Raw genomic sequence first — 24,232 nt, forward strand, 5'->3', positions numbered from 1 at the left:
TGTTAATGCTAATGCGGCAGAGAGTGTCACGCAACAACAAACGAGAACAGAAACAAAAACCCAGCAACAATCGTAGCTAACAAGAACAAGATAAAGGGCCCAAACTGCATGGCGCATAAAACTTCAACTTGGAACTTAAATTTCAGCATTTGCTACCGGGGGCTTTTTTATCTTGCAGATACTTTTGGGCATTCTGCAACTTTAGCTTTCCACTTTGCGTGGAAGTGAAAAAGTTTCCTCACAGAAAAAAACTTCCTACAGATAGGAGCAAAAGCAAAAACAAACAATTTGGCACGTGTTGACACTCAGTCACCTCCTATGCCACCCTCCCGCTCTGTCAATCCTCTACCTCTTTCTATCTGTCGCCAAAAAGTTTTTTTCGAAAACAATTTCGTAAAGATTTTAAGCGATTTTTAATTAAAATTATGGTACGAGCAGATGACGACGCTGCAGCGAAGAATAAATCAAACGGGAGGAATAATTCGTGCAAAAATAAGAGAGAATAAATCAGCCACAAAAACGAAAAAAAGAGGTTAAAAAACATCTCAAGAAAAAGGTTAAAAAGACAGAAGAAAAAGGTTCAAAAAGAACAAATGAAAGCACCGTAAGAGCATTTTTTATTGTCACAAAGAAAAGAGCCGCTCGATGACATCAAAATGATAAAATGAAGTCAGAATCAGAATCAGAAACCAGCGGAAACCAGCAAATAATAAAGGAAAGACTCTGAGAATCAGTCGTTGAGTCAGCGAAAGAGTCAACAACTGACTGCCTCAACAAATGGCAAAAAAACAAGGGGGGGGGAAAAGCCAACGAGTGTGTGTAAAATGTGTATATAATTTACTGATAAATCTATATAAATAAAGCAAAAATATTGAACCTGTCCGAGGCGCCCAAAAAATATAAATAAATGTTTTATGGTTTAGCTAATCAGACAAAAATTTCTTTGTGCTGCTACGCATCAAACAAAATAGTAGGGGTAGATAACATATCTAATCCCACACTCAGAGCTCCACTGATATTGATATGCCGTTTTCTGTGCTTCCCTTTTCTATTCTTGGTGTTCCTAGAGCTATTCTTTCTTGCAGCGTTTTAGCTGATAAGCAATTTCCTATATATAAAGTAAACTATGTACTGTTTATGGTAACATGTTTAGTAATCGCTTTTGAGGTCAGTAATTTGGTAATTGGAAATCACACTTAATATGCCGCACAAAATGGGTCAGCAGCCATAATACCTCAAGCTTGTGAAAGAATGGAAAAAAATGAACATAACAGAACCGCGCAGCACATAAAAAAGAATTCAACCAAAAACTGTTTATTGGAATGCCAGAGAACGACAACGAAGAAGTGAAAGAGATATGATAAAGTAGAATGAGTGGTGAAGACATAACAATCAAAAAGACAGACACAACAACAAAAACGTTGCTTAGAAATGGCGTATTAACAAGTTTTGGTCTACGACAAAAAAATATCTGGAGTTTGTTTAGGCAGCAACTCTGCGAATTGTATCTATCATTTCGGTTTACTTTTGCAGTAGATTGTCTTATTGTTCAGAGTGTTTTTTGCGGTTTTTTTAAGATGGGTACTTGTGGGAAAAAGTGTCTTAGTTTGAGCGGGAATTGCTGAAGAAGTGATCTACTTGGGTTTTTATATTATTTCAATGATAAGCTATTATTGTTATTAAATAATCTTCTAGAAAGTTTGAATTAATGAAGTTTGTGCTTCGATGTTGCTCCTGGCATCGTAACACTTCTGCTCACTTTTTCCGTTCCTTAAAGGACACAAAAACTACTCCCAAATGCCTCAAATCCACAACCACTTACTATCTACAACTTTCAATCATTTAACACACATTTTTCCCCCAATTTCGTAACACCATTTCTCTCTCTATGCTCGCTGCGCCCTCCAGCAAACACTTTGAAAATTCATTTATTATTAATTGCCATTTGTTTGGCCAACCAACAAAAGTTGGCGCCTCTTGCCCGACGACTCCCTCCCCTTTCTTTCATTTGAATAATCAATCTCATTGACAAGCCAAACACCTTCCGCCTGTATGGGCATTGATAGCTCAATGATAACTTCATCACCTACCACATAATTCATTTCACTTTTCTTTTTGGCTTTGGCTTTGCCTTTGCCATGTAAAATGATATTTTCAGTGTGCAAGTTGTGATAAATGATACAACGAAGCTAAGAGGGGATGAATGTATCTGTATCTGTATCTCTCTCTCTCTGTTTGGGACTCTTGGGAAAGTTTGTTTTTGGCGCCCTACTCCACTCCCCGTGGGGATTATGCTGATGAGGAAGAGGAGCTCAGGCTTCAGGTCAACCGAAAAGGTTAACAGCAAAAACTTTTCTTGCCCCAACAATCAAGAGTTTTGTTTTCTTTTTGCCGAAAACTTTTGCGAACATGCATGATGGCTGGGATGTGGGATTTTGGATGGTATATCCCTTCTCTCATATCTTTGAAATGGATCTCAATTGGCATTTAATAAACTGTCGTTATTACTTTTTGGCAGTTTCTTGTGACAAGGGCGTCCTGGCCTGTGTGTGTGCCGACACTTTGGATAGGCAAACAAATAAATAAGCAATTCACAGACCGTGCAGTTGCCACCAAAAAAGAAAAAAAGAGTTTTCGAAAAACATTGGCTCAGCAGAAGACAAAAATTATGTGCAATTTGTCATCGATACTCTTTCGGAAAGGGTCTGAAATCTGATTCGTTGTATATTTTGTTTATTTATTTATGCAAAAGCAGCGGCAGGGGCACAGAGCTAGGGATTGCGACTGGGACTGGGGCAGACAATTCTTAGGAACTCGTTTTTGGTTAAGGAACAGCTGAGCTGGCTATAAAAGCGGGGAGCCACACACAAATTTTTTCTGCACCAAAATCTACTTTTGAATCTTCTTGCCAGAGTCTCTCTGTTTTAACACTTCAGTGAGCATTGGGGAAAAATGCCCAAGCCCAAAAGGAATCTAAAACTAATTTAAATAAAAACCAATCTGGCATAACTCGAAGTCAAAGTAAAAGTCTGGTGCGGTGCGACAAAGTTTCCATTCAACTGTAGAACAATTTTCCATTTTTATGGCCACGGTGACCCCCGGCCCTGAGCAGAATTTCCATCTGCTTTCGCTTTCTTTGGCCTGAACTTGGTGGTAACTTGCTGTAGGAGCCATGTGGCATGTGGCAGAAGGATGGAGCATGGAGACTATGAGCTGCTGCTGGTGCCTGGCCGTGCATGCTGATGATTATCCGGAAAAGAGCGAATCCTCTCAAGCCTCAACACCCATCAGCACCAGAGCTGGGAGGGGTGCGGTGCAGAAACAAAGCAAAACATACACATAAAAATTGTGTAGGCAAAGAGATAAGCAAACATTTTGCCTGCCTTTTCCTTTATTTTCTTTAGCTGGGCTGTAAAAAGGCGAGGAAAGCCTCCAACAGACAGACGCAGACTGAGCAGAAACAATGAAAAGCGAAAGTGTTTCTGGTCTGCTTTTGGGACTTGGGAAATGTAACAAAGTACAAGAGGAACAATAGAATCACTTACACATTTATCCTCGTATATCTATGTACACTTAGTATATATATATTGTAGGTCGAAGTCGCCGGCAGTCCCCTCGCTAGTCGCTAGTTATGAAGCCAAACAAACAGAACCATAGCGAGGACTTGGACCATAAAAAATTACAATAAACCGAAATAGCCTGACCACAAATAAAAACGGACGACACAGAGAGAGTAGAGGAGATCTTAAGGAATTTATATTACCCATAGATAAATCGAATATAGTGTGTACAGTGTGGTACGAAAGTATTGGGAATGCTTGTTTGATAGATCTTGGACATATTGTTGCAGATTTATGACCTCATGGAATCAGACAATATTTATTATGAAATTTACGAAACGCTGAAGGGGTTCTCTCATATGTGTAGGTTCGCTTTGGTATTGACTCTCAGAAGGGATCCCTTATGGACATTAATAAATTGTGGCAAACAAAAAGAATTCACATCTCACAGATAGTTATGATTACAGTAAACGATTTTCAATAATATTTGTAACATGTTTTCAACCGCCAAACTATACTACAAAATATTTTCTACCTTAATTATATCACTTGTTAGCATTCCATCTAACATTATTCCGATCTCTCAACAATAATAAAAGTTCAACTAAAAAAAATAAAATAAGTTCTCGTCCAAGTGCAGTTGTCACATTAAAGTAGTTTTCTTATCAAGCTACTTGATTTGACTTGAATTATGGTTTGTTTTAGGGTTTTATTGATGCCTTTTAAGCTGCCTATATTTATGACACTTTTTATGATATCGAAAAACTTAAGTCATAAAATATGAACCCAAAAATATCAGCCAATAAGCTGCAGAGTAACATTTACCATTTTGGATGCATACTTTCGTAGCACACTGTATGCCGTATCTCCTGGCAGATCTGTCTGCTGCCGTCTGTTCAGCATCTGTCTGTCTGTTTCTCACTTTCCCTCTCTTTCTCTTCCCCCCTCTCTATCCAGCTCATTCAGTCTGGAAATTAATTTGCGGCATTCTATGGTTTACGTATTTCCATTTAGTTGAATGGAAATTAATTAGCCACGCAGGGCGCTCGAGTCTGAATCTGAATGGGCAGGAACTAATAACCACAGAGAGCTGCAGACCTTCAGCCAGAAATTAGATGCTCCAGCGGGAGTGCCAGTAAATGAATCTCAATAAGTATTTGTTGAAGATTGCAATTGTCTTGGGTTTTGTGTAGCAAATTGATGGCACTAATGTGAATATTGATGGTGTTTAGGTGTATTCTAACTGAAGAGTTATCAGGCGCTTGGAATGCGAAGTGGACAGGCTGCTTCGTTGGTAATGTGATATTATTACTTCCTGGTGTTTACTTTAAGCAGAAATGGTTGGAAAAATATGGCTAGACTTAGCAAGTAATTCTTAGAAATTAAATGCAAAAATGTGCAAACAAAAAACAAATTTTAATTTGATTTGCGATTTGATATGGAAAATGTCATGACTAAGCGGGGAAGTGGTAGAATTGTAAACAAATTCAAATATTTGTCGCAATCGACAGTAAGTCCAAGAAAAGATAACACTTGATACCACATACGTTTGGATATGATGTCAGAGTGCTCTGAAGATTTTATGCAGAAAATGTTTTCTGCCCCAAAAAGGAATTCTGTGGAGTCAACTCAAAGATTCTTACGAGAATTATCTCTGCTTTTCCAACTCTTTCTTCAAGTGATCCATCCATTTTGTCTGTTAAATAACTCCTTCCCAACATACTTTTTCCAGTATCTGCTCCTTGGCAGTGCGTTTCTGTCTCCTTGATTGTTGTTTTTTCAGTGCATTGACCCAAACCGATTTGCATTTACATAAAATAAAATAAAAACTCTCTTATCGGGTCTGCGGGCAAGGCAGCACCCATACAGAATTGATAAACTGGTCGTTACTCCGTTGAACTCTATAAAACCTTTCTCCAATTTGCGCACAAAACCCCCCACTCAAAGCACCACCCCACGCCCATTCAGACCACACCCCACTCACACACACATAATGCGGAGTGCAAACATATGCCCCGAAAAATGTGGCAGACCAGACACTTGGTGGCACTTGTCCTGGCCCCCTTTCGTTTTATGGGCTGATAAAATGACTTGGCACCAATCAAATACCGCAAACATGTTAACTGTTAATGCCCCCAGACACCTATAAGAGTCCTTTTGCAGCGGTTGGGATTTGGTTCAGCTCGGCTCGGTCATAAATGCACCGAAAAATAAATTATATTTAAAAAAAATAAAAAAATAAAATACATGCACAAAGAAAACCGCTCCGAAAAGGACCATCCGGTTAGAGGGTCCGGAATCCCCGACTCTCAGATCTCAATAATTCAAAACAATTTCGTTTTATTGCCGAAAGTTTGGCGTGTGTTTCATTGTTCGTTTGAGCGGGGTTCAGTCTCGGAATGCTGTTGGGGGATTGTACAATGATTCCGGCTCAGGGCACAGTTTAACCTCAACAAAAGCATGTTGACCCTGCCAACCGGATGGATGGTCATCTCAACCCTTTTTTAGATGTTGCAAAAACCCCCCCAAAAACGTGGCGCGAAACGTGTCGCAGCGGAAGTGTGTGGCTTGGATTCCGCCCCCCAATTGCCCCTGCAGAACTTACCGTTTTTCGGTGCTCGGGTTTTCGGAGGCTTCCTCCTGATGAAGATGAACGGGTGGGTAATCCTTTTAGCGCCGGTTTAATGAAAATTGTTCCCTTTCGGCACAAAAGGGTGTTGTAGGAGGCAGGGCACACACACGACGTAGCACACTCCACTCTCGGTTTTAATTATCCCCGAAATTAAAGAGTGTTTTAAAATATACAATCTTTGGGCACCCGCGCGAGGGAGGAAAATGTTGAAAATTATCAAGAGCTACACCGGCTTAATTACCGTTAATTGTAAATGGTGTTGCTGCTTGTTGCTGCTTTTATTTTTGTTGTTTGCTTTTGTTCACTTTTTTGTAATTTGTATTTTAATTCAATCAAAAGTCGTAACGTACAGATTCAATTGACAGACACACACTTCGGCATTTAATTAGTGGCAAACGCTCTTGTTGCAAGCTCCGTTGTTGTTATTGCAGGTTGTTGTTGCTGGTCACACCACACACTTGAAACACACAGATACGAAAGACGAAACTTCGGAATGTTTCTTTATCAGCAGCGCCGAACAAACGAGTGGGCAAAACGTTCCGAACAGCGCAAGATTCCAAAACAGAGTGAATCGACAAGCAAAAGGCGGCAACGGCAACGGCAACGGCATTCGGCCTGGCCTGCCGCCTGATGTTAACAGCTGCTGCTGTTGATTTTCTGTGAGCCAGCAGCGAAGATATCTCGGCAAAAGATCTTTCGTGGGTTTCGAAACTATTTTATGGGATTTTAGAATATTATTCTACAATAATTGTTTTTGAATTTAAATTGTTTTGGATCTCTAAATTGTGTAAATGTGTGGACACAAATTTAAATTGCAAACACAAATTGTATCCCTCTTATTCAAAGGAATGCCAACAGAACTTTTAATTACAGTTTTAAATAAATACATTTATTTTTTTTTTACCAATAAACGTGAACTAATATATTCTTTTTTGCCCACCGTTCATTTCGTTTTGAATTCTTAGCTGTTGCCAACAGAGTTTGTGGCTGGAAACACATGCTGCCATGCTATGATTCCAGCGACATGCTCTGTTGATTGAGCTCTGTTAACTGTCAACATCTCTCTTGTTTGAGTGGAAGCGTGTGTCTGTGTCTGCTGTTTCTCTCAACTTACGTAAAGAGCAAAAATGTGAGCGCATTTGAGTGCTAATCGTGTGAATGGGTGGCATGGCCGTCGCTGAAGGGGATGTAACAACTAATATAAAAAGATGCCATGCAACAAATTGCAATCTTGTTCGTATTTACAGATATTTCTCATTGGCAGGAAATTCCTCAATTACATTATAGTAGATAAGGAATGTTGGAGAATAGATTTAAATACAGAACAGTAGAGATTTTTTGCTGATTACAAGCATATATCGCACAACTTACTGGCTGAAAATATAGAACTATTCTGACGGAATCTGGCCATTCTAAGGATATTAATATTATCTGCAAATGTAACGCTTATCTGTGTGTTTTGTACCATGTGTCATTACTGTTTCCTTTACAACATTCTTTAGAACTTAAAGTAATCCTTTAAATCTTATCAGATATTATCTGTGTGTTGTTGCACCATAATCTCTTGAGCAAAGAAACAAAACCCCCTTTGTGTTTAAGGATCAGTTTATGGTCGTGGGAGTATTTTTTAGGGGTGCGTAAAGCACGCTTTTGGAAATAATTATAAAAGAAACCTTCTGCAGGAAACCACACATATGTTTTGCGACAGACTAGTCCTTCAAGAACCCATCTGTAACTGCTAATTGTTATATCTGGCACCTCATCTATGGATATTCCATGAAAAAGAAACATACCTTAAACCAGTGATGGCGCCTCTTTGTTAATTGCAGCCTCTCGATGGTCAGCCTTTGACAAAACCTTGATGAAAATTGAAAAGAGTTCGCTCCTTCATTAATGAAAACCCCGCAATAAACTGGCAGAGAAACAGTAGCCGCCGCTGCTATTTAAATGCCTGAAGACTGCAAATTATGGGAAAATGGTTTAAATATTTCATGTAATTAAAACCAAAAGGAGATAGCAAGCCAGACCTCTGCCAGGCCCACGCACAGACAGAGGAAGAGGCAGAAGTCCGTCTCCGGGTATCGTATTTGGCCAGAACAAAGAGCAACTGTTTCGGCCGTAAATGTTTTTGCAGGCAACAAACAATTATACGTATTGCCACACGATACGGTGGCGGGGGAGGGACGGCAAACGGAACGCGGCGGTGTCGTTGTCAAGACAACCCACTGCCAAAGCAATTGACAAGTTTTTCAGGTAAGCACCCAAAACAGAAAGGAAAACAGCAAGAAAACTCTCAAACATAAAGGAAAAATCCAGCGTGAAGGAAGGAAGCAACAAGACGACAACAGCAACAACAACAGTTGAAGGACTCTTCCTCCAGCACCTGCACAAGGAGCGGAAAATTGTCAATGCAGTGAGGCAAGTGCAGCGAGGATTCCGCAGAAACCCAAGCGACAGGCAGGAAGTGGGAGGAACTACTTGAAAGCATTTCACAGCTGGAAGGCAGGCGACAGGCTATGGCCATGAACTACTACGACGAGGAGATCACAATCGGCAGCGGCGGAGGCGACTCCAAGCATCTGAGCAGCGTTCAAATGGAGCCTCGAGTCGGTGCGGCAATTGGGCCCAGAAGAAGTGGCACTGGAGCAGGAGCCACAGTAGCAGGAGCTGGAGCTGGAGCTGCAGCCGAAGGCAGAGGTGGACAAAGAGCAGCAGCAAGCAGGCATCGAAGAATGGTGAGTACTTGTGGTAATGAGTGGGGGGTGCGGGAGCGAGGCACTTGCTAAATGGCATATTGTGGAAATGAGAGTCTTGAGAGGACAAAGCGGAGTACATTTCGCAAAAGAAAACTCATTGAAACTCCAACAATAAAACCTCGAAAATTGTCTTTGTTTCTAGCTGAACATTTGTCCGCTTGTCATTTTGGAAATGTATCGCATTGCAGTTATTTCCAATGAAGCGTAGCTGAGAATTTTTTATATTTTGCAAACCATTTAAACTTGAAACTTTAAAGACATCAATGGCTCCTCATTAGTATCAAGAAATAATACAAGTGCGTTGCTGATCTTGCTATCTACAGATATTATCCTTGCATCCTTTCTCCACGAGTTCATTCAACATTTAAGCTATAGACCATTTAGCTCTGCTCGCTACAATTATGCATCCCCAGCTATCTCAAATGCCACTGCACGTTGCTAACATTTCTCTTTCAAGCAGCTTGCGGGCAACAACTCCACCGATGATGATGGTCTGCTGCAGGACATCATTGATCACGATGACGAGGCGGAGGACAGCGATGAGGACGATGATGACAGCGAGATGCAACTGCCCGATGGCATGAACATGGCCATGACAAGGCCCCAAACGCGACCTGGTAGCACGCGGAATGCCAAGAATCATCAGCCGCAGGACGATCAAATGAGTTCGGGCAGCGATGAGGCAACACTGGGTGGAGGAGCAGTGGGTGGAGCACCAGGCCCTGGGACCAAGTTGCCGCATCACAAACTGGCGCTGCCCATGCAGCAGCGACGCAGTGCGGGTCAGGGCGGTTCGGAGTCAGGCCAACGACAGGAGCCGTCCTTCAATCTGACGCCGGACAAGTGGGAGCAGCTGCCACTACAGCAGGACCTCAAGGACATATTCCCCTACATACTAAAGTACACGCCGCAGACAATTGACACGCCCTTTCACCTGCAGCCGTTCATCCCGGAATTCGTGCCCGCCGTGGGCGATGTGGATGCCCTGCTGAAGGTGCAGGCTCCGCCGCTGCTCCAGCCACAGCGTCAGCGGGAGCTGGACGAGCACTTGGAGCGGCTGGGCCTGTGGCTGCTGGATGAACCTTCGGGCACACAGAGCGAACCCAGTCTGCTCAATATGAAACTACGTTCGGTGCTGAGTGGCAGTCGAGGGAGGAATCCGCGGCACGCTTCATCGGCTGCGTTGGTGCCCACCGCGAGATCGGCCAAGGACATTGACAAGTGGATCGGGGAGGTGGAGCAGGTGCACATGACCCAATCCATGTACGATGCCCAGCCGCGCAAGGACATTGACGCACTGCTCGAGGACTGGCCACGCTCGTTTGCAGATGCAGAGACAAAGGATGTCCTGGATGAGGCGTACCGCTCCTGCCTGCAGCAGCATCTGCCGTTGGCCGAATATGTGCGAGTGCTGTGCGAAAGGTTCGGCATCGAGGGACCCCTGGACTCCCAGGCCGATTACATACACAATGTCCAGACGCTCTTTGCCCTGTACCTGGCCGCCAGTCAGGCCTGGGAGTAGGTGGAAAATTGCAAATGGCATCGCGGGCGATGAGGACAAGGCTGGAGGTGGAGCTGGGCACCACTAATAACGCTAATGGCTTCGATTAAGTGACAGCCAGACGCCGTTTGTTTGCCTTTGCTGGTCCCCCGCCACGCAGAATGCCACGGATGCCACGGCTGGTGGTGCTACATTCACATCGGCATTCGCATCGGCTTTCTGCTCTGTTCTATTATGGCATTAAATCGTTTGGAAAATGGTCAGCCCATAACTTGGTTGTTTGATGTGGGAGAGATGACAAGGGGAAATGGGAATGGGTGGGCTTGGCTTGATTAGAGGTGAAACGGAGTACCATTTCTGGCGCGGAAATGTTTGCTTTGGCTAATGAGGGGCACCAAACAACTACTTAGCTGCATTTACATCTGTAAATGACGGAGCAGGCAAACAAATGTGATAAGCGTAAGTTCCAGATTGCTTGTTAATATTGGAGGGTGTAATGTGAGGGGAAATACGGATAAATCTTTAAACTCTTCTCTCTTACCTTTTGGGCAATACGATTATGCCATTACGTTTTCATTAGATGCATTTGCAGTCGACGATTTCGTGGTTACGATAAACGGGATAGCGAGGCTGCGTAAACGCGTGACGATTTTCGAGAGAACGATTAACGAAACGAAAATTACACCATTCCAAGCACATTTCAATTACAGCACATATTTTTGGTAGATTAATATAAGGTGAGACATTAGCACTGAATTTCGTGTGGAAGCACTTACGGTGGGCGTCAGATCACTAAAACCTCACCCCACCACCATTATTTACATACACACGCACATTTACACACATTGCCAGAGATCACTTCGCCGTAAAAAAAAAGATTTACATGCATTCACATGGACCATACATACATATGTATGTATGTACATATGTATGTTGTACATCAAATGCAAAATACACTTTTAGCACTCCACTTTCACTTATTTCCATATTTTGTCTTCGACGATTCATCTCGATCAGGAACACTTTCTTGCCATTTTTCGGCCTTTCTTCACTGCCCCACTACACTGCACCATTTCACACTACACTGCACTACACTATTGCACCAAAACCCTGCACTTTTGCACTACACAACTGCGCGACACTTTTCCCGGTGGATTTTTCATCCATTTCCCGATTTTCGCGACCCGAAACGCGGAGCTGACTTAAAACCACGCGCTTTGTGCGACCGAAAAATTGAAAGAAAGATCTGCATGCGTGGGAAGCGTAGCTTCTAGAACATTTCATGCTCTCTTTGTAATTGCTCTCTCGCTTTTTGTGTTTTCCCTCTCCTACTCAAAAAAGTAAACGTTTGTGTGTGGCTAATCCAACGGTGAATGTTGAGAAGGGGATGGTGCTGTGGGTTGGAATGTGTGTAAGAGGGGAGTGGAAGCAAAGCAAAACCGTATGTTCTTCTTATGTGTGAGGAAAGAAACAGCAAATACAGCAAAAAACAAAAGGGAAGAGGAAAGAAGCCAAGAAATATTACTCCACTAAACCTCTTTAGAGCTCTAAATATTCAGATATTTAATTGAAAATTCAGTAAAATTAAAGAAATAAGAGATCAAACAGGGAAACACATCTGGAAAAATTAAAAATTAAAAGTGCAGCTGTTCCTCTCCTCTTGTGTGTCACACTTTTGATATAAATGTTCATATGCCCAGTGGGCAGTCGCAAGAAGACGAAAATCATCCTTGGGCTATAGACGACGACACACAGGGAGTTCAATGAATGGAGCAGCAGCAGCTCTTTATATGAATCTGCATGGCCATATGAAGTTCCGGCAAAAAGGATTAAACGTTTTCTTTTTGCATACTTATGCCGGGAGGGGGAGGGATGGGCGGCAAGCCATCATCGCCTTAACTCGTAAACCAATCATGCACTTCATCGCACAGACAACAGCAGCAGGCACAGCAGCAGCAGCAGCAGCAGCAATGCAAGAGCCAAGAGATGCCTAATTAGGCTCGCTTAAGACAACATTCGAGCAGGACACTGGACTCAGTAGCAGAGAGCCAAGCAGGCAACGGCCTTAATTATGCGTAAGCCGTAAAGAGCCCATTAATGTCATTTTCGTTGCATTTCCCGGTCAGGTCGGTGGGCGTGATAGCCGCATGTTTGATTAACAGACACGTCTGGTGTGTTTTCGACGTGTGTTCCAGTCCATTATTCTGATAGGATTCAGTCTTATCTGGCCTCAAGTAGCAAGTTGTCTTGTGTCTATGCGATTCTCTTTGGCATTTTAATCGCATTTAGACGAAGATGTGTAAACATGTGGAGTATTTGGGGTATACTTAAAATCTTAGGAGTATTCATTGTGGATACCATATGGTTATTAAATATTTTATTGCTCTTAAGCTATTATTTATTCAAAAACAACAAAATGTCCCTTGTAGAATTTAAATTCCCGTTGACAAAATTAAGGACATTTCACTTCCACCAGATGGCTCTTGCACAAGGGGGAACATTTTTCAACAAATTTATACATTTCCTCGACAGGACCATGTAGACCTTGAAAAATTTTCATTTGATAAAACTTTAAAAAACCTTATTTGGTAAGCAACCCAAAAACAAGTAAGGCCTTAAAACTTTCCAATCTTGTGTGGAATTCATTCATCAATCAGATAAAATTATATGTTAAGGGCTGAGTGGCTTATCCAGCTAATAATGTTAAAGCGAACATTGAAATCGAGGAATATGATAAGTTTGAATGAACACACATCGGTATATTTATAAACTGAGACGGTATACTTCAGTATTTTCTGAAGGTAGAAGCGGTAAATGTTAACGATAAATCCACGGTCACACTGCTTAACAAGTTGTTTATATTTTGTAAATTCTGATTTTTTGCCATTTAAAGCAAATAATATGGCAGAATCGACTGAAAGCGAACTGGTCAATGCCAGCTGCAAGTACTGCCAGCTTAAAATAGACGATGACAACTATCTGGAGTGCGAGAATTGCGATGAACTGGTGCACATCAAATGTCTGCACACGAGCACGCCTGGCGATTTGTTTGGCGACATTTACTTTGATTTCACGTGCATAAAGTGTGCGGAGGAGCAGCTGAAGCAGCAGGGTGCTCCCTACACGCACAATGAGGTGAAGGAGCGTTGTGAGCGCCAGAAGATACCCTGGCTAATGGTGCTCACACTGACGCTGTACAATTTGTCGCACAAGCAAAAGGGCTTGGGCCATCACGGATTCTTCCACTGGCGCACGCACATCATAAGCTTTGTGGATCGCAATTGGCACTACATATTCGGTCCGAATGCGTGAGTAACTACAGCCTACAGCCTTGACTGGAAGACTCATGTGTAACTCCTTTGCTTATCACCATCCTCAGGCGGCGTCGCAAAAAGTGGACTGGCAGCGTTTCGGGCACTCTCTCCCACAACAGCCCCAAGTACTTCTTGTCGGGCATGGAACAGTTCAATGAAACTGGCTGGTGGAAGCTGGCTCAGCCAAATCAAACACCCAGAAGCACCAAGCGTGAATGTGAGTTGAGCTTTTCATTGGTTTTCCTTTGGTTTTTAACATTTTCCTTCCTTTTGCAGACGAGAAAAAGCTGGAAGAGCGCGTGGCTATGCGATTTGATAAACGTTCTTTCATAGGCGATGAAAACAGCGGCGACAGTGAGGTGGATGTGACTGATAATAGTGGTGCAGCCAGCGAGGCGCAGCGAATTATGCCGGAGAAGATTCTCGCTGTGGCAGAGGTGCCAGCAGCTGCCAGCGAAGGCTGTGCGCGGTCTATGTAAGCCAAAAACACACATCTTAAGATACACTTCCTCATGCCCTCCCTTTTGCAGTCCCTACATGGGTCGCGAGCCCCGAAAGCCACCGGCAGAACCCGCTTTAAACCATCAGGAAGCAGCTCTGCCGCCCGCCACGCTCGTGCCACAGGACACCCCACCGAACGCTACACCTAAGCAGGAGGAGCAGTTGAAATCCCCACAGCAGCCGCTGAGCAGCGTGCAGGCCAGCCTCATGGACTTTCTGGCCGAGAGTTTTGGCGGCGACGATCTCAGCATGTTTAGCAGTTTGCCGGGCATAATGCCTCCACCGCTGATTGGAGCTGGCAAATCCGATTTCTTTATGACGGAAGCATTGCTGGAGTCGCCCTCTACCAGCGGGGGTCTGTTCGACATGGACACAAGCTTTGGCATGCCAGAGACCAGCGAGGAAGTGAAGCAAGCGCCCCTTGTCAAGGAGGACGTGCCAGCAGCTGAGGCGAGCGCAGAGAGCGAGGAAGAGGCAGCAGAAGAGCAAAAGGCAACGGAGGAGAAGGAGCTGCAAGCCAGCTCCAACCAGCAGCCGCGCATAGTGGAAGTCACCAATTACCAGCCGCGCGAGCAGAGTGAGAAAATCAAACAGGAACCCATGGAGGAGGAGCTGGAGGAGAGCGGTGAACCGCAGCAGACTGATTCCCCGCTGTTGGGGCCCTGCAAGCCGAGTGGATTCATCCGCCAACCGCGTCGCAATTGGCCCTGGCTGCAGGAGACCCAAAACTCCGATGAAGTGTCGCTGCCCAACGAGAATCTCGCGCTAATGAGCGTGCACGAGGAGCAGCAACTGCATCAGCGGCTGCACAAGATCTTCGCGCTGGAGCAGCAGTGCCAACTAAGCATTCCCGCCTACGTGCGTCGCCTCTACCGCAAGCTGTGCCTGCGCAAATGGAAGCGAGAGCACAACAGACCCATCTTCAACCTGGACGAGCACATAGATGCCACGGCCAGGGTGCAGCAGGCACACATACTGGATCGCTTTCACCTGCTCGCGCACTCGCAGCAGCACCCCAAGAGTTCGTTCTATGCGCGGCTGACGGGCTCCACGCAGTACGAAATGTTCGAGTCGCCGTACACGCAGCGCGTCCTCCATCCGTTCATCTTTCGCAGCGAGACAATGGGCCCACCGTGGCTGAAGCTCATGTGCGAGCTGCAGCATCGCGTGAATCGCTGCCATCCCGCCCGCTCGCCCATTGACTTTTGCTACGTGCGACCGCAGCATATACCAGCAGTTAATGCGCTGCTTCAGAGCTCCTTCTGGCCGAACATTGATGGTGAGAGTAGCCCCAAAACTTACCCCCTGTAATCCGCTTTAATCTGTTTCCTCTCCTGCAGTCAGCGAATGTCTCAGCTATCCGGACTACAGCGTGGTGGCCCTCTACAAGAAGCTCGTCATTGGCTGTGGCTTTCTCGTGCCCGATGTCGGCTACAACGAGGCGTACATCTCCTTCATGGCTGTGCGCCCGAACTGGCAGCGCAGTGGCATAGCCAGCTTCATGCTTTACCATCTCATACAGACCTGCATGTCCAAGGACATCACGCTGCACGTGTCCGCCAGCAATTCCGCGGTGATGTTGTACCAAAAGTTTGGCTTTAAAATTGAGGAAATTATCGTCGACTTTTATGACAAATACTTGCCACTAAACTCAAAGCAGAGCAGGAATGCGCTGTTTCTGCGTTTGCTCAGATAAATAGATTCAAATTTTAAATGGAAATCGATGCCCCAAGTCGCTCGCTTTATTATTATAAATTCTGTGCGAATCCTAGGCAAATATTTTCTCCTCTCTGCGCTTTTTGGTCACCACTGTGCCGGGCTTGTGCTGTGCCTCTGGGTGATTGGTCAGCTCGGGTGGACATGTGGACACCGGACTGGCTGTCACGCACTGCTTGAGGTCGTAGAACAGACCGCTGTCGTCCTTGGTGACAAAGGAAATGGCGCAGCCAGTCTTGCCCGCACGACCCGTGCGACCAATGCGATGCGTGTAGTCCTCAATGGACTTGGCCATGTCGTAGTTGATGACCAACGAGACGTCCTTGATGTCGATACCACGTCCAGCCACATCGGTGGCCACCAGAATATCCTTCGCTCCCGATTTGAGCGCTGCCAGCGCGTACTCGCGCTGCTCCTGGCCCTTGCCACCGTGCAGCGTGCAGGAGTTGTAGCCGAGCTTCTCCAGTCCCTTGGCCAGCACATCGGCGCCCTTCTTTTGGTTGACGAAAATGATAACCGGCGGATCGATCTTGCGCGACAAAATCTCCATGAGCTTCTTGCGCTTGTCGTTCTCGCCCATCATGTAGACGATCTGTTCCGTGCGCTCCGTTGGCTTGCCCACAGAGCCAATGTAAACGGTCGACGGACGTCGCAGATAGGAGCGAGCCAGACGCTCCACCGCCGGCGGCATCGTTGCCGTAAACATCACCGTCTGGCGGTACTTTTTCTTGGTGTAAAAGTTCTCCATCAGCTTGTTCTCATCCTCGGCCTCCTCGGTGTCCGGCTTGAGATTGGTGACCGGCATGTACTCGAGAATCTTTTGGACGTCCGGCTCGAAGCCCATGTCTATCATGCGATCGGCCTCGTCGAGCACGATGTAGGTGCACTGGTTGAGCACCAGGTAGCGATTCTCCAGCACATCGATGAGACGACCCGGCGTGGCGATGACAATCTCACAGCCCAGACGCAGGCGGAAGCCTTGCTCCTCACGCGACAGGCCGCCCACCACGACCACAGTGCGTATGCCCAGCGGCTGGCCGAACTTGATGGTCTCCTCCTCGATCTGTTGGGCCAACTCACGCGTGGGCGCCATGATAATAGCATACGGGCCCTGGTCCACATCCTCGAGCCGCTCGATTTTGGGCAGCGACTGGATCCACGAGAGCAGGGGAATGAGGAAGGCGAGCGTCTTGCCGGAGCCCGTCTCGGCCACGCCAATGATGTCACGATTCTGCAGGCCAATTGGTATGGCCTGGCGCTGAATGGGCGTCGGTTCCTTGTATCCGACCTTGTCGATGATGTCGATGATCTCCGGCGGGAAGCCCGACTCGTTCCAGCTGCGTATGGGATTGGGTATGCGGCCGCCCTTGATGGTGATGTTGTAGTCCTCGCGGAAGATGCGCCAATCGCGCTCAGTCATCTCATCGTTCTCCTTCTCCGACCAGTGGCGATCGTCCCACTTCTGCTTGTCCTCCTTGCGCTTCATCTTCTTCAAGCGCACCTTCTCCTGCTCCTTCTCGGCCTCGGTGCGCCGCTTCTCCAGCAGATCCCCATAGAACTGACTCTGGGTGCGCTTCTGCTCTTTGATGTCGATGCCTGCCACGTTGCCGCGTCCAAAGAACTGCACGTGGTGCCGCTCCTTGTACAGATTGTTGTAATCTATGGACGTGTCCTCGCCAGCATCCCAATCAAAAACGAACTTGCGATCGTTGAGCCGCCGCACGCGTCGCTTCTTCTTGACAATGCCCAAATAACGCTCGCGTATGGCCTCCAGCTCCTTTTCCTTGTCCTTGTGGGTGAGATCTTCGGCGCGTTTGTTGTCCCTGTCGCGGTCCCCTCCGCCTCCACCACCGCCATCTCCGCCATGATTTCCACTGTTGTTGTTATTGCTGTTGTTATTGTTGTTGCCACCCCTGTCCCCTCTGTTGTTGCCGCGCTCACGTCTCTCTGGGCGCGTCGGTGGCGGTGGCATGGGCGCCGATGGTGCTGCCGTTGCTGGCGCTGTGGCTATGGACATGTTTATCTCTCTGGGCGCTGACATTAGCTCGCGGGCGGCATCTTGAGCGGCACGCAGACGCTCCACCTCCTCCTGGCGACGCTTAATGGCCTCAGCGGCACGCTGCTCCTTGGTGAGGAACACGGGTTTGGCTCTGGCCTCCTCCTCGCGCTTCTTTTTGTCCAGCAACTCTTCCAGGGAGAGCGGCTCCTTCTTTAGCTTGTGGTCCTGCTTCTCATCGGGCATTTCCTCATCCTCCTTGCCATCTGGCTTGCCCGAGTTGGCGCTCCCATCCAGCTTGGCTCGCTTCTCCGGCTCTCCCGAGCGCCCACCCCCTGGACCACCGCGTTCACCACGTGAACCACGATCTGGCCCATTGTTATCCCTGGGCCTCTGGCGATCTGGGGAGCGACGTCTGATGCGGTCCTCACTGTCAAAAGTGTTCATTAGCATGCAGCATTCACATAAATTAGGTTCAATAAAACTCACCGGGAACGAGAACGCCGCTGGCGTCTGTCCCTCTCTCTGTCGTTTGGTCTGTCTCCACGTTGCGGCTCCCTGTCGTTGCGTGGTCGTTCCCTCTCGCGCTCTCTTTGGCCAACGTTCTGCTGTTGCTGACGCTCGTCCCGGAAACGTTCCCGCGAGCGCGAGCGACGCTTTTTATCATTTACCATAATTCGTGAAATTGTAAAACAAAATTTTCTTAAGAACAGCTGGGAGTAACTAGTGATGTGATTGATGTTTCAATATATCGATATGCACTAATTGTCGATAGCAAATTTCAAACTGGACTGGCTATATTAGACAATACTGCAAAGTATTAACATGAGAGCGCACTTGAATCTAGTTCAGTGCGACACAAACAACTAACGGACTAACTTTTTAAGCAGATGTTGGCTACTACCACTAACCAAATAATATACTATTTGGTATACTATACCAACTATACCAACCAACTGGTATACTATACTATTTGGTTAGTGCTACTACACTGCATTAAACCATACTTGCAGTGGAATGTTAATAAAAACATTAGAGCAAATATGTAGTGAGAGGGCAAATTAAAACAAATGTATATATAATGTATATATGTGCTTTTGCATCTTACGATTTTTCACCACACCGGTGCTGAAGCTTTGTGAAAAGCAGCTATCGATTACTGCTTGCAGACCTATCGATACACCCACACAATAAACAAAGGCGGACGGACGGGCACACAAAGTTAGATATTATTATTATTGGTTATTGCTAGCAACTTTAGGCGTTCTGGAGCTACGCGCTACTCAACCTCCGGCCGCGATGAGCAGCAACACGGATCAGGAAACGGCTCCGATAGCCGCGCCGCGCAACGGCAGCGCTGGCAGTGTGTTCCGCAGCTTCGGCTCCCTTTTCGGGGGAAACAACTCGGACACCAACACTCGCCCCCAAACGCCGCAATCTGGCGATGGCTATGTGGAGTTTGGGATGCAGAATCCGGAACGGAGTGGCCGCACTCTGGGCACCTTTGCTGGCGTCTTCAGTCCGGTGGCCCTCTCAATGTTCAGTGCATTGGTTTTCATACGTGTTGGTACGTAGAATTTTTGTTGCTGCTGACGTGACGTCATGATCCAACCGACAGACACTTGTTGTAGTTGGTCCATTGAACTTGTCTCTTTCCCCCATCTCTAACTCGATCTGTGTCTGTGCCTGTGGTGTGTGTGTGTAATCCGATTAGGTTATATTGTGGGCAATGCGGGTCTGTACATAACTCTGCTGCAGTTCCTCATCGCTTATGGGATTCTACTGTTTACGGTGGCCTCTGTCTGCGCCATCTCCACCAATGGAGCCATCGAAGGCGGCGGCGTCTACTGTGAGTCATAGTCCATGCATTTCTCTGGCATGATCTCATGCTTTAACCCTTTCCAGTCATGATTAGCCGCACTTTGGGCCTGGAATTTGGCGGCTCCATTGGCACCTTGTTCTTCTTTGCGAACGTCGTCGGCTCGGCCATGGCCATCTCTGGCTGCACCGAGGGCATCATGGATAACTTTGGCCCGGGCGGACACTTTGTCGGCGACGGTGCCACCCTGCCCGATGGCAAGTGGTGGCGCTTCCTCACCAGCAGCATCATCAACACCTGCCAGCTGCTGGTCTGCCTGGTGGGTGCCGCGCTCTTTGCCAAGACGTCAGTGATTATTTTGGGCACGGTGACCGTCTCTCTGCTCGCTACGTACATCAGTTTCCTGGCTCTGGGCGGCAACAATGACAAGGTAGGTAACCGCCCCTTCTCCCACCCATCACTCATTGACCCAAAGCCCTGTCAGGCTTATCAATCTATGACTATATCGTGTATTCCATGCTATGCCATGCCGATATCTAGGCTATCTATGGCTCATGTGGATCATTTTATTTTTCAAAATTAAATTTTAAGGCAATGCAAAAATCCCAAAAAAATAGTGATAAAGAGTGGCAGTTTCTTGTAGTTTCGTTTTATATTTTAAAGCGGAAACACACACATTTATTACGATTATGATTTAGGCAGCAGTTCTACAAAAATTAATCATATTTTGCTGCAAGGGAATTCCATTTGTAACGCCCATCTACATGCTGGAATTGATGTATCATTGAAGAGCATTAAGTTCTTAAGAACTGGCGGTACTGAAAGTGTTATTTTAATTAATTATTTATTAGGTTTTAGGATGCTTTCATTGAGGATTCATTGCATCTAAGAAGAACTAGACGCCGTGGTAGTTATTAGGGATCAAGATCATGTCCCTCTCCCCATAGAGATATATCTTTCATGGCTCTACAACAACTAATTGCTTACTAAACCCACTCACTTTTGTATAAGAATATTCTCGGTTTTCTGTAAGAACCGAGTAAAAGTCTCACCAAAGATACCTTAAACATTCCATAACAAAAATCGGTAGATTCCGAATAAATATTCAGCCTTTTTCTGCATTCACTTTTGGCATTTTCTAACCATTCCTTAACAACACATAATTCCCCCAATAAATCGCAGCATTATTACAGGAATTAGCTACCACAAAATTCAATTTTATTCGCACATTTTTTCCCCCTCTTCAGCTTTTTTTTATCTTTCCGGTCAGTTCTTGTGGGTTTATTTTATTGTATAATTCCAGTTTCAAATATCTAAAATAAAAAACCGAACCGAGCCGACAACGATAAGAGCCCCAGGGCTTAAAGCAAAGTAAAATGACGATTCCTGTGAGTCAGCAAAACTGATTAGAAAATAAATAGAAATATATAAATATGTAGCATTAATTAGCTTGTACTTGCGATAACCTAATCTGATGGCAATGATAGTAATTTTCGTTCCGTTTTTGTTTGTTTTTTTCCAGATTCCGGTGCCCGTGGAGAATACCTATTATAATCAGTCTACGTTCCTACCGTACACGGGTCTAAGTGCGAATACACTGAGCGATAATCTGGGCGCGCAGTATGGCCACGATTACACATCGAACAATAAGATGGTGGACTTCTCCACGACCTTTGGTGTGCTGTTCTCCGGTGTGACGGGCATCATGGCTGGCGCGAACATGTCCGGGGAGCTGAAGAACCCAGCCAAGAGCATTCCCTGGGGTACACTCTCAGCGGTGGCATTTACCTTCGTCTCGTACATCATCCTCTCCTTCCTGATGAGCTGCACCACGCCGGGTGTGACGATGCGAAACAATTACCTATTCCTGATGCCCGTCAATGCGTGGCCACCGTTCACGGCCATTGGCATTCTGACGGCCACCTTCTCGACGGGCTTGAGCAATCTGATCGGATCGAGCCGCATACTGGAGGCGCTGTCCAAGGATCAAGTCTTTGGCTCGCTGCTCAACTTTGTGCTGCACGGCACGTGGAAGGGCAACCCGATTGCCGCCGTTGCCGTCAGCTGGGTGATGGTGGAGTGCATTCTGCTAATTGGCTCCTTCAACATCATTGCGCAGATCAATTCGGTGCTGTTTATGCTCTCGTATCTGGCCACCAATCTGGCCTGCCTGGGCATTGAGCTGACGGGTGCACCCAACTTCCGGCCGCTCTTCAAATACTTCACCTGGCACACGTGCCTCGTCGGTCTGCTGGGCACACTCATCATGATGTTTGTCATCAATCCGATTTATGCTTCGATTTGCATCATTCTGTGCTTGATTTTGGTCATTGCCTTGCATCTGTTTTCGCCTGCCACGCAGGCAGCCCAATGGGGTTCCATTTCCCAGGCTCTGATGTTCCACCAGGTGCGCAAGTATCTGCTGATGTTGGATCCGCGCAAGGATCATGTCAAGTTCTGGCGTCCGCAGATACTCCTGCTGGTTTCCTCGCCACGTTCCTGCTGTCCGTTGGTGGATTTTGTCAACGATCTCAAGAAGAGCGGCCTCTACATCATTGGCCACGTGATAGTAGGTGACTTCCAGAGCGTCGAGGATATGGAGGAGAACCAGCAATGGTGGTCCTTCCTGGATCACATGCGCGTCAAGGCATTCACGGAGGTCACGCTCAGCCGCAGCATACGCGAGGGTGTCCAGCATTTGACACGTTTGTCGGGCATTGGCGCTATGAAGCCAAACACAATCATTTTGGGCTTCTACGACGACGAACCACCCAAAGATTTCTTTCAAAAGTGAGTGCAAAAAGTAAAGGAATGAGCAGTGATAATCATTTATTTGCTTACAGCGGTTCCTCCCCATATAAAACGGATGACTTTAACGCCGGCGAAGTGCACAACTTTCCCATACGACGCGACGGCGATCCAAAGCATTTTAAGGTGCAGGAATATGTGCAAATACTCTGCGATACGCTGCGCATGAAGAAGAATCTGTGTCTGTGCAGGAACTTTCAGCGTTTGGACAAGAACTTTATAGCCATGTAAGTGGGGAGTGTGATTGTCATTGTAGCTCCTTGAATATATATTTTCGTTTCCCTTTTGCAGCAGCAAACATGTCAAGTACATTGATGTTTGGCCCATAAATGTATTTAATCCCACATGTGGTGATCCCTTCGATATGGTCTCGCTGTTCATGATGCAACTGGCTGTCATAATGCTGGCCAAATGGAAGCATCTGCGAGTGAGAATATTCCTCTGTGAGACAAATGATGAGCGAACTGTGGGGTAAGCAAAACAAACTTCCAAAAACTAGCATTTATTTTACATTTTTCCTGGCCTTTTCCTTAGCACCTTTGACACGCAATCACCGCAAATGGAAATCTTCTCAAAGCTGAAGCTGCAACAGTCGCTCAAGGAGTTGCGCATCACGGCGGACATCATAGAGATTGAGGAATGGAGTCGTGACTCGGACTTTGTGCGTCATGCACGCACCCTCAAGCAGTTCACGGCGCAGGCGGACAACACGCTGCCTGAGGACGATGATGGCGATGAGACAATGAATCGTTCGCTGCTCTACATGCAGCGTGCAAATCAAATAATACGCGATCGCTCGGATCAGACGGCGCTATCGTTCATCTATTTGGCAGCGCCACCAAAGCTAACGACAAAAGATTTTGCTGCACGCAGCGCCAGCTATGTGGAGCTGCTCACAGAGCTGACGGCTGATTTGCCGCCCACAATACTGGTGCATGGCGTCAGTACGGTGACCTCGACAACGCTGTAGACTCCAGACTCTAGCAAGCATTTCCACAAGTGATAAAAGCAAAAAACAACCTCCCAACATAGTGCAACAAAAGGCACCCGGAATGAACCAATTTAAACGCTGTCGCTCTCTATTTCTGTGTCTGTCTTGCTGGCAATTTATCAGCTATTGTGTGTGTGTCCCATGTGTGCTTGTAGCTTGTAACAGTGTTCGTTTAATATTAGCACTTGTAGTTGGTTCGTTCAGCACCTCTCACACAGAGATCAGCATTGAAATCAATCATCATATCAGCCGATTCTATAACTTATTTTATCTATGACTAAACGTATCATGTTTTAATCCACCACCCACCCCGATATTAACATTTATTGTGATTCTATCTTCTACTTCTAACCACGAACACGAATAATGATAACCGACAGGCAAACACACAAGTATTAGAGTATTAATTATAAACATTTCATTGTGCACTTAGTGATAACTCCCAACCCCAATGGGTGCAGCGTGCGGCTGTACTCCCAGTTCAATGTACGACTTTGATGAATTATTTTAGATAAATGTTTTTGTGTGCTACTTTTTGGGACAGCCTTAAACTGTGACTACACCCGCATGTAGCACCTACAACTATTATCGATCATAGCGTTTCAATGTAATCAGTTCTTTCCAATATCTAAATAAAA

At 46.0% G+C, this 24,232-nt stretch overlaps 5 protein-coding genes across 5 annotated transcripts in view; 3 read left to right on the top strand and 2 right to left on the bottom strand.

The window, feature by feature from the left end:
• LOC117581843 overlaps window positions 1–6,762 on the bottom strand; it is a 46,068-nt gene extending 39,306 nt beyond the window's left edge. Inside the window, exon 1 of the mRNA XM_034269298.1 lies at window positions 6,166–6,762. The gene's annotated coding sequence lies outside the window, so the exon portion shown is untranslated. The remainder of the gene's footprint in view (window positions 1–6,165) is intronic.
• A 1,741-nt stretch (window positions 6,763–8,503) lies between these two features.
• Window positions 8,504–10,737, top strand: LOC117581915 (intraflagellar transport protein 46). Its single transcript, XM_034269386.1, has 2 exons — window positions 8,504–8,927; window positions 9,409–10,737. The coding sequence occupies exons 1-2, from the start codon at window positions 8,709–8,711 to the stop codon at window positions 10,468–10,470; spliced, it is 1,281 nt and encodes a 426-aa protein (XP_034125277.1). The 5' UTR covers window positions 8,504–8,708; the 3' UTR covers window positions 10,471–10,737.
• A 2,550-nt stretch (window positions 10,738–13,287) lies between these two features.
• Window positions 13,288–15,988, top strand: LOC117581905 (cysteine-rich protein 2-binding protein). Its single transcript, XM_034269374.1, has 5 exons — window positions 13,288–13,757; window positions 13,829–13,980; window positions 14,040–14,238; window positions 14,294–15,543; window positions 15,605–15,988. The coding sequence occupies exons 1-5, from the start codon at window positions 13,351–13,353 to the stop codon at window positions 15,958–15,960; spliced, it is 2,364 nt and encodes a 787-aa protein (XP_034125265.1). The 5' UTR covers window positions 13,288–13,350; the 3' UTR covers window positions 15,961–15,988.
• Window positions 15,972–18,696, bottom strand: LOC117581904 (probable ATP-dependent RNA helicase DDX23). Its single transcript, XM_034269372.1, has 2 exons — window positions 18,466–18,696; window positions 15,972–18,406 (listed from the first exon to the last, which is right to left on the bottom strand). The coding sequence occupies exons 1-2, from the start codon at window positions 18,648–18,650 to the stop codon at window positions 16,033–16,035; spliced, it is 2,559 nt and encodes an 852-aa protein (XP_034125263.1). The 5' UTR covers window positions 18,651–18,696; the 3' UTR covers window positions 15,972–16,032.
• A 465-nt stretch (window positions 18,697–19,161) lies between these two features.
• On the top strand, window positions 19,162–24,090 carry LOC117581992 (solute carrier family 12 member 9). The gene is made up of 7 exons (XM_034269487.1): window positions 19,162–19,543; window positions 19,691–19,825; window positions 19,882–20,225; window positions 21,318–22,585; window positions 22,639–22,830; window positions 22,895–23,074; window positions 23,138–24,090. Exons 1-7 carry the CDS (start codon window positions 19,276–19,278, stop codon window positions 23,571–23,573), a joined length of 2,823 nt encoding a protein of 940 aa, XP_034125378.1. The 5' UTR covers window positions 19,162–19,275; the 3' UTR covers window positions 23,574–24,090.
• The last annotated feature ends 142 nt before the right edge of the window (window positions 24,091–24,232 follow it).

The sequence above is a fragment of the Drosophila guanche genome, unplaced genomic scaffold, assembly GCF_900245975.1.
Source record: "Drosophila guanche unplaced genomic scaffold, DGUA_6, whole genome shotgun sequence".
Classification (NCBI taxonomy): domain Eukaryota; kingdom Metazoa; phylum Arthropoda; class Insecta; order Diptera; family Drosophilidae; genus Drosophila; species Drosophila guanche.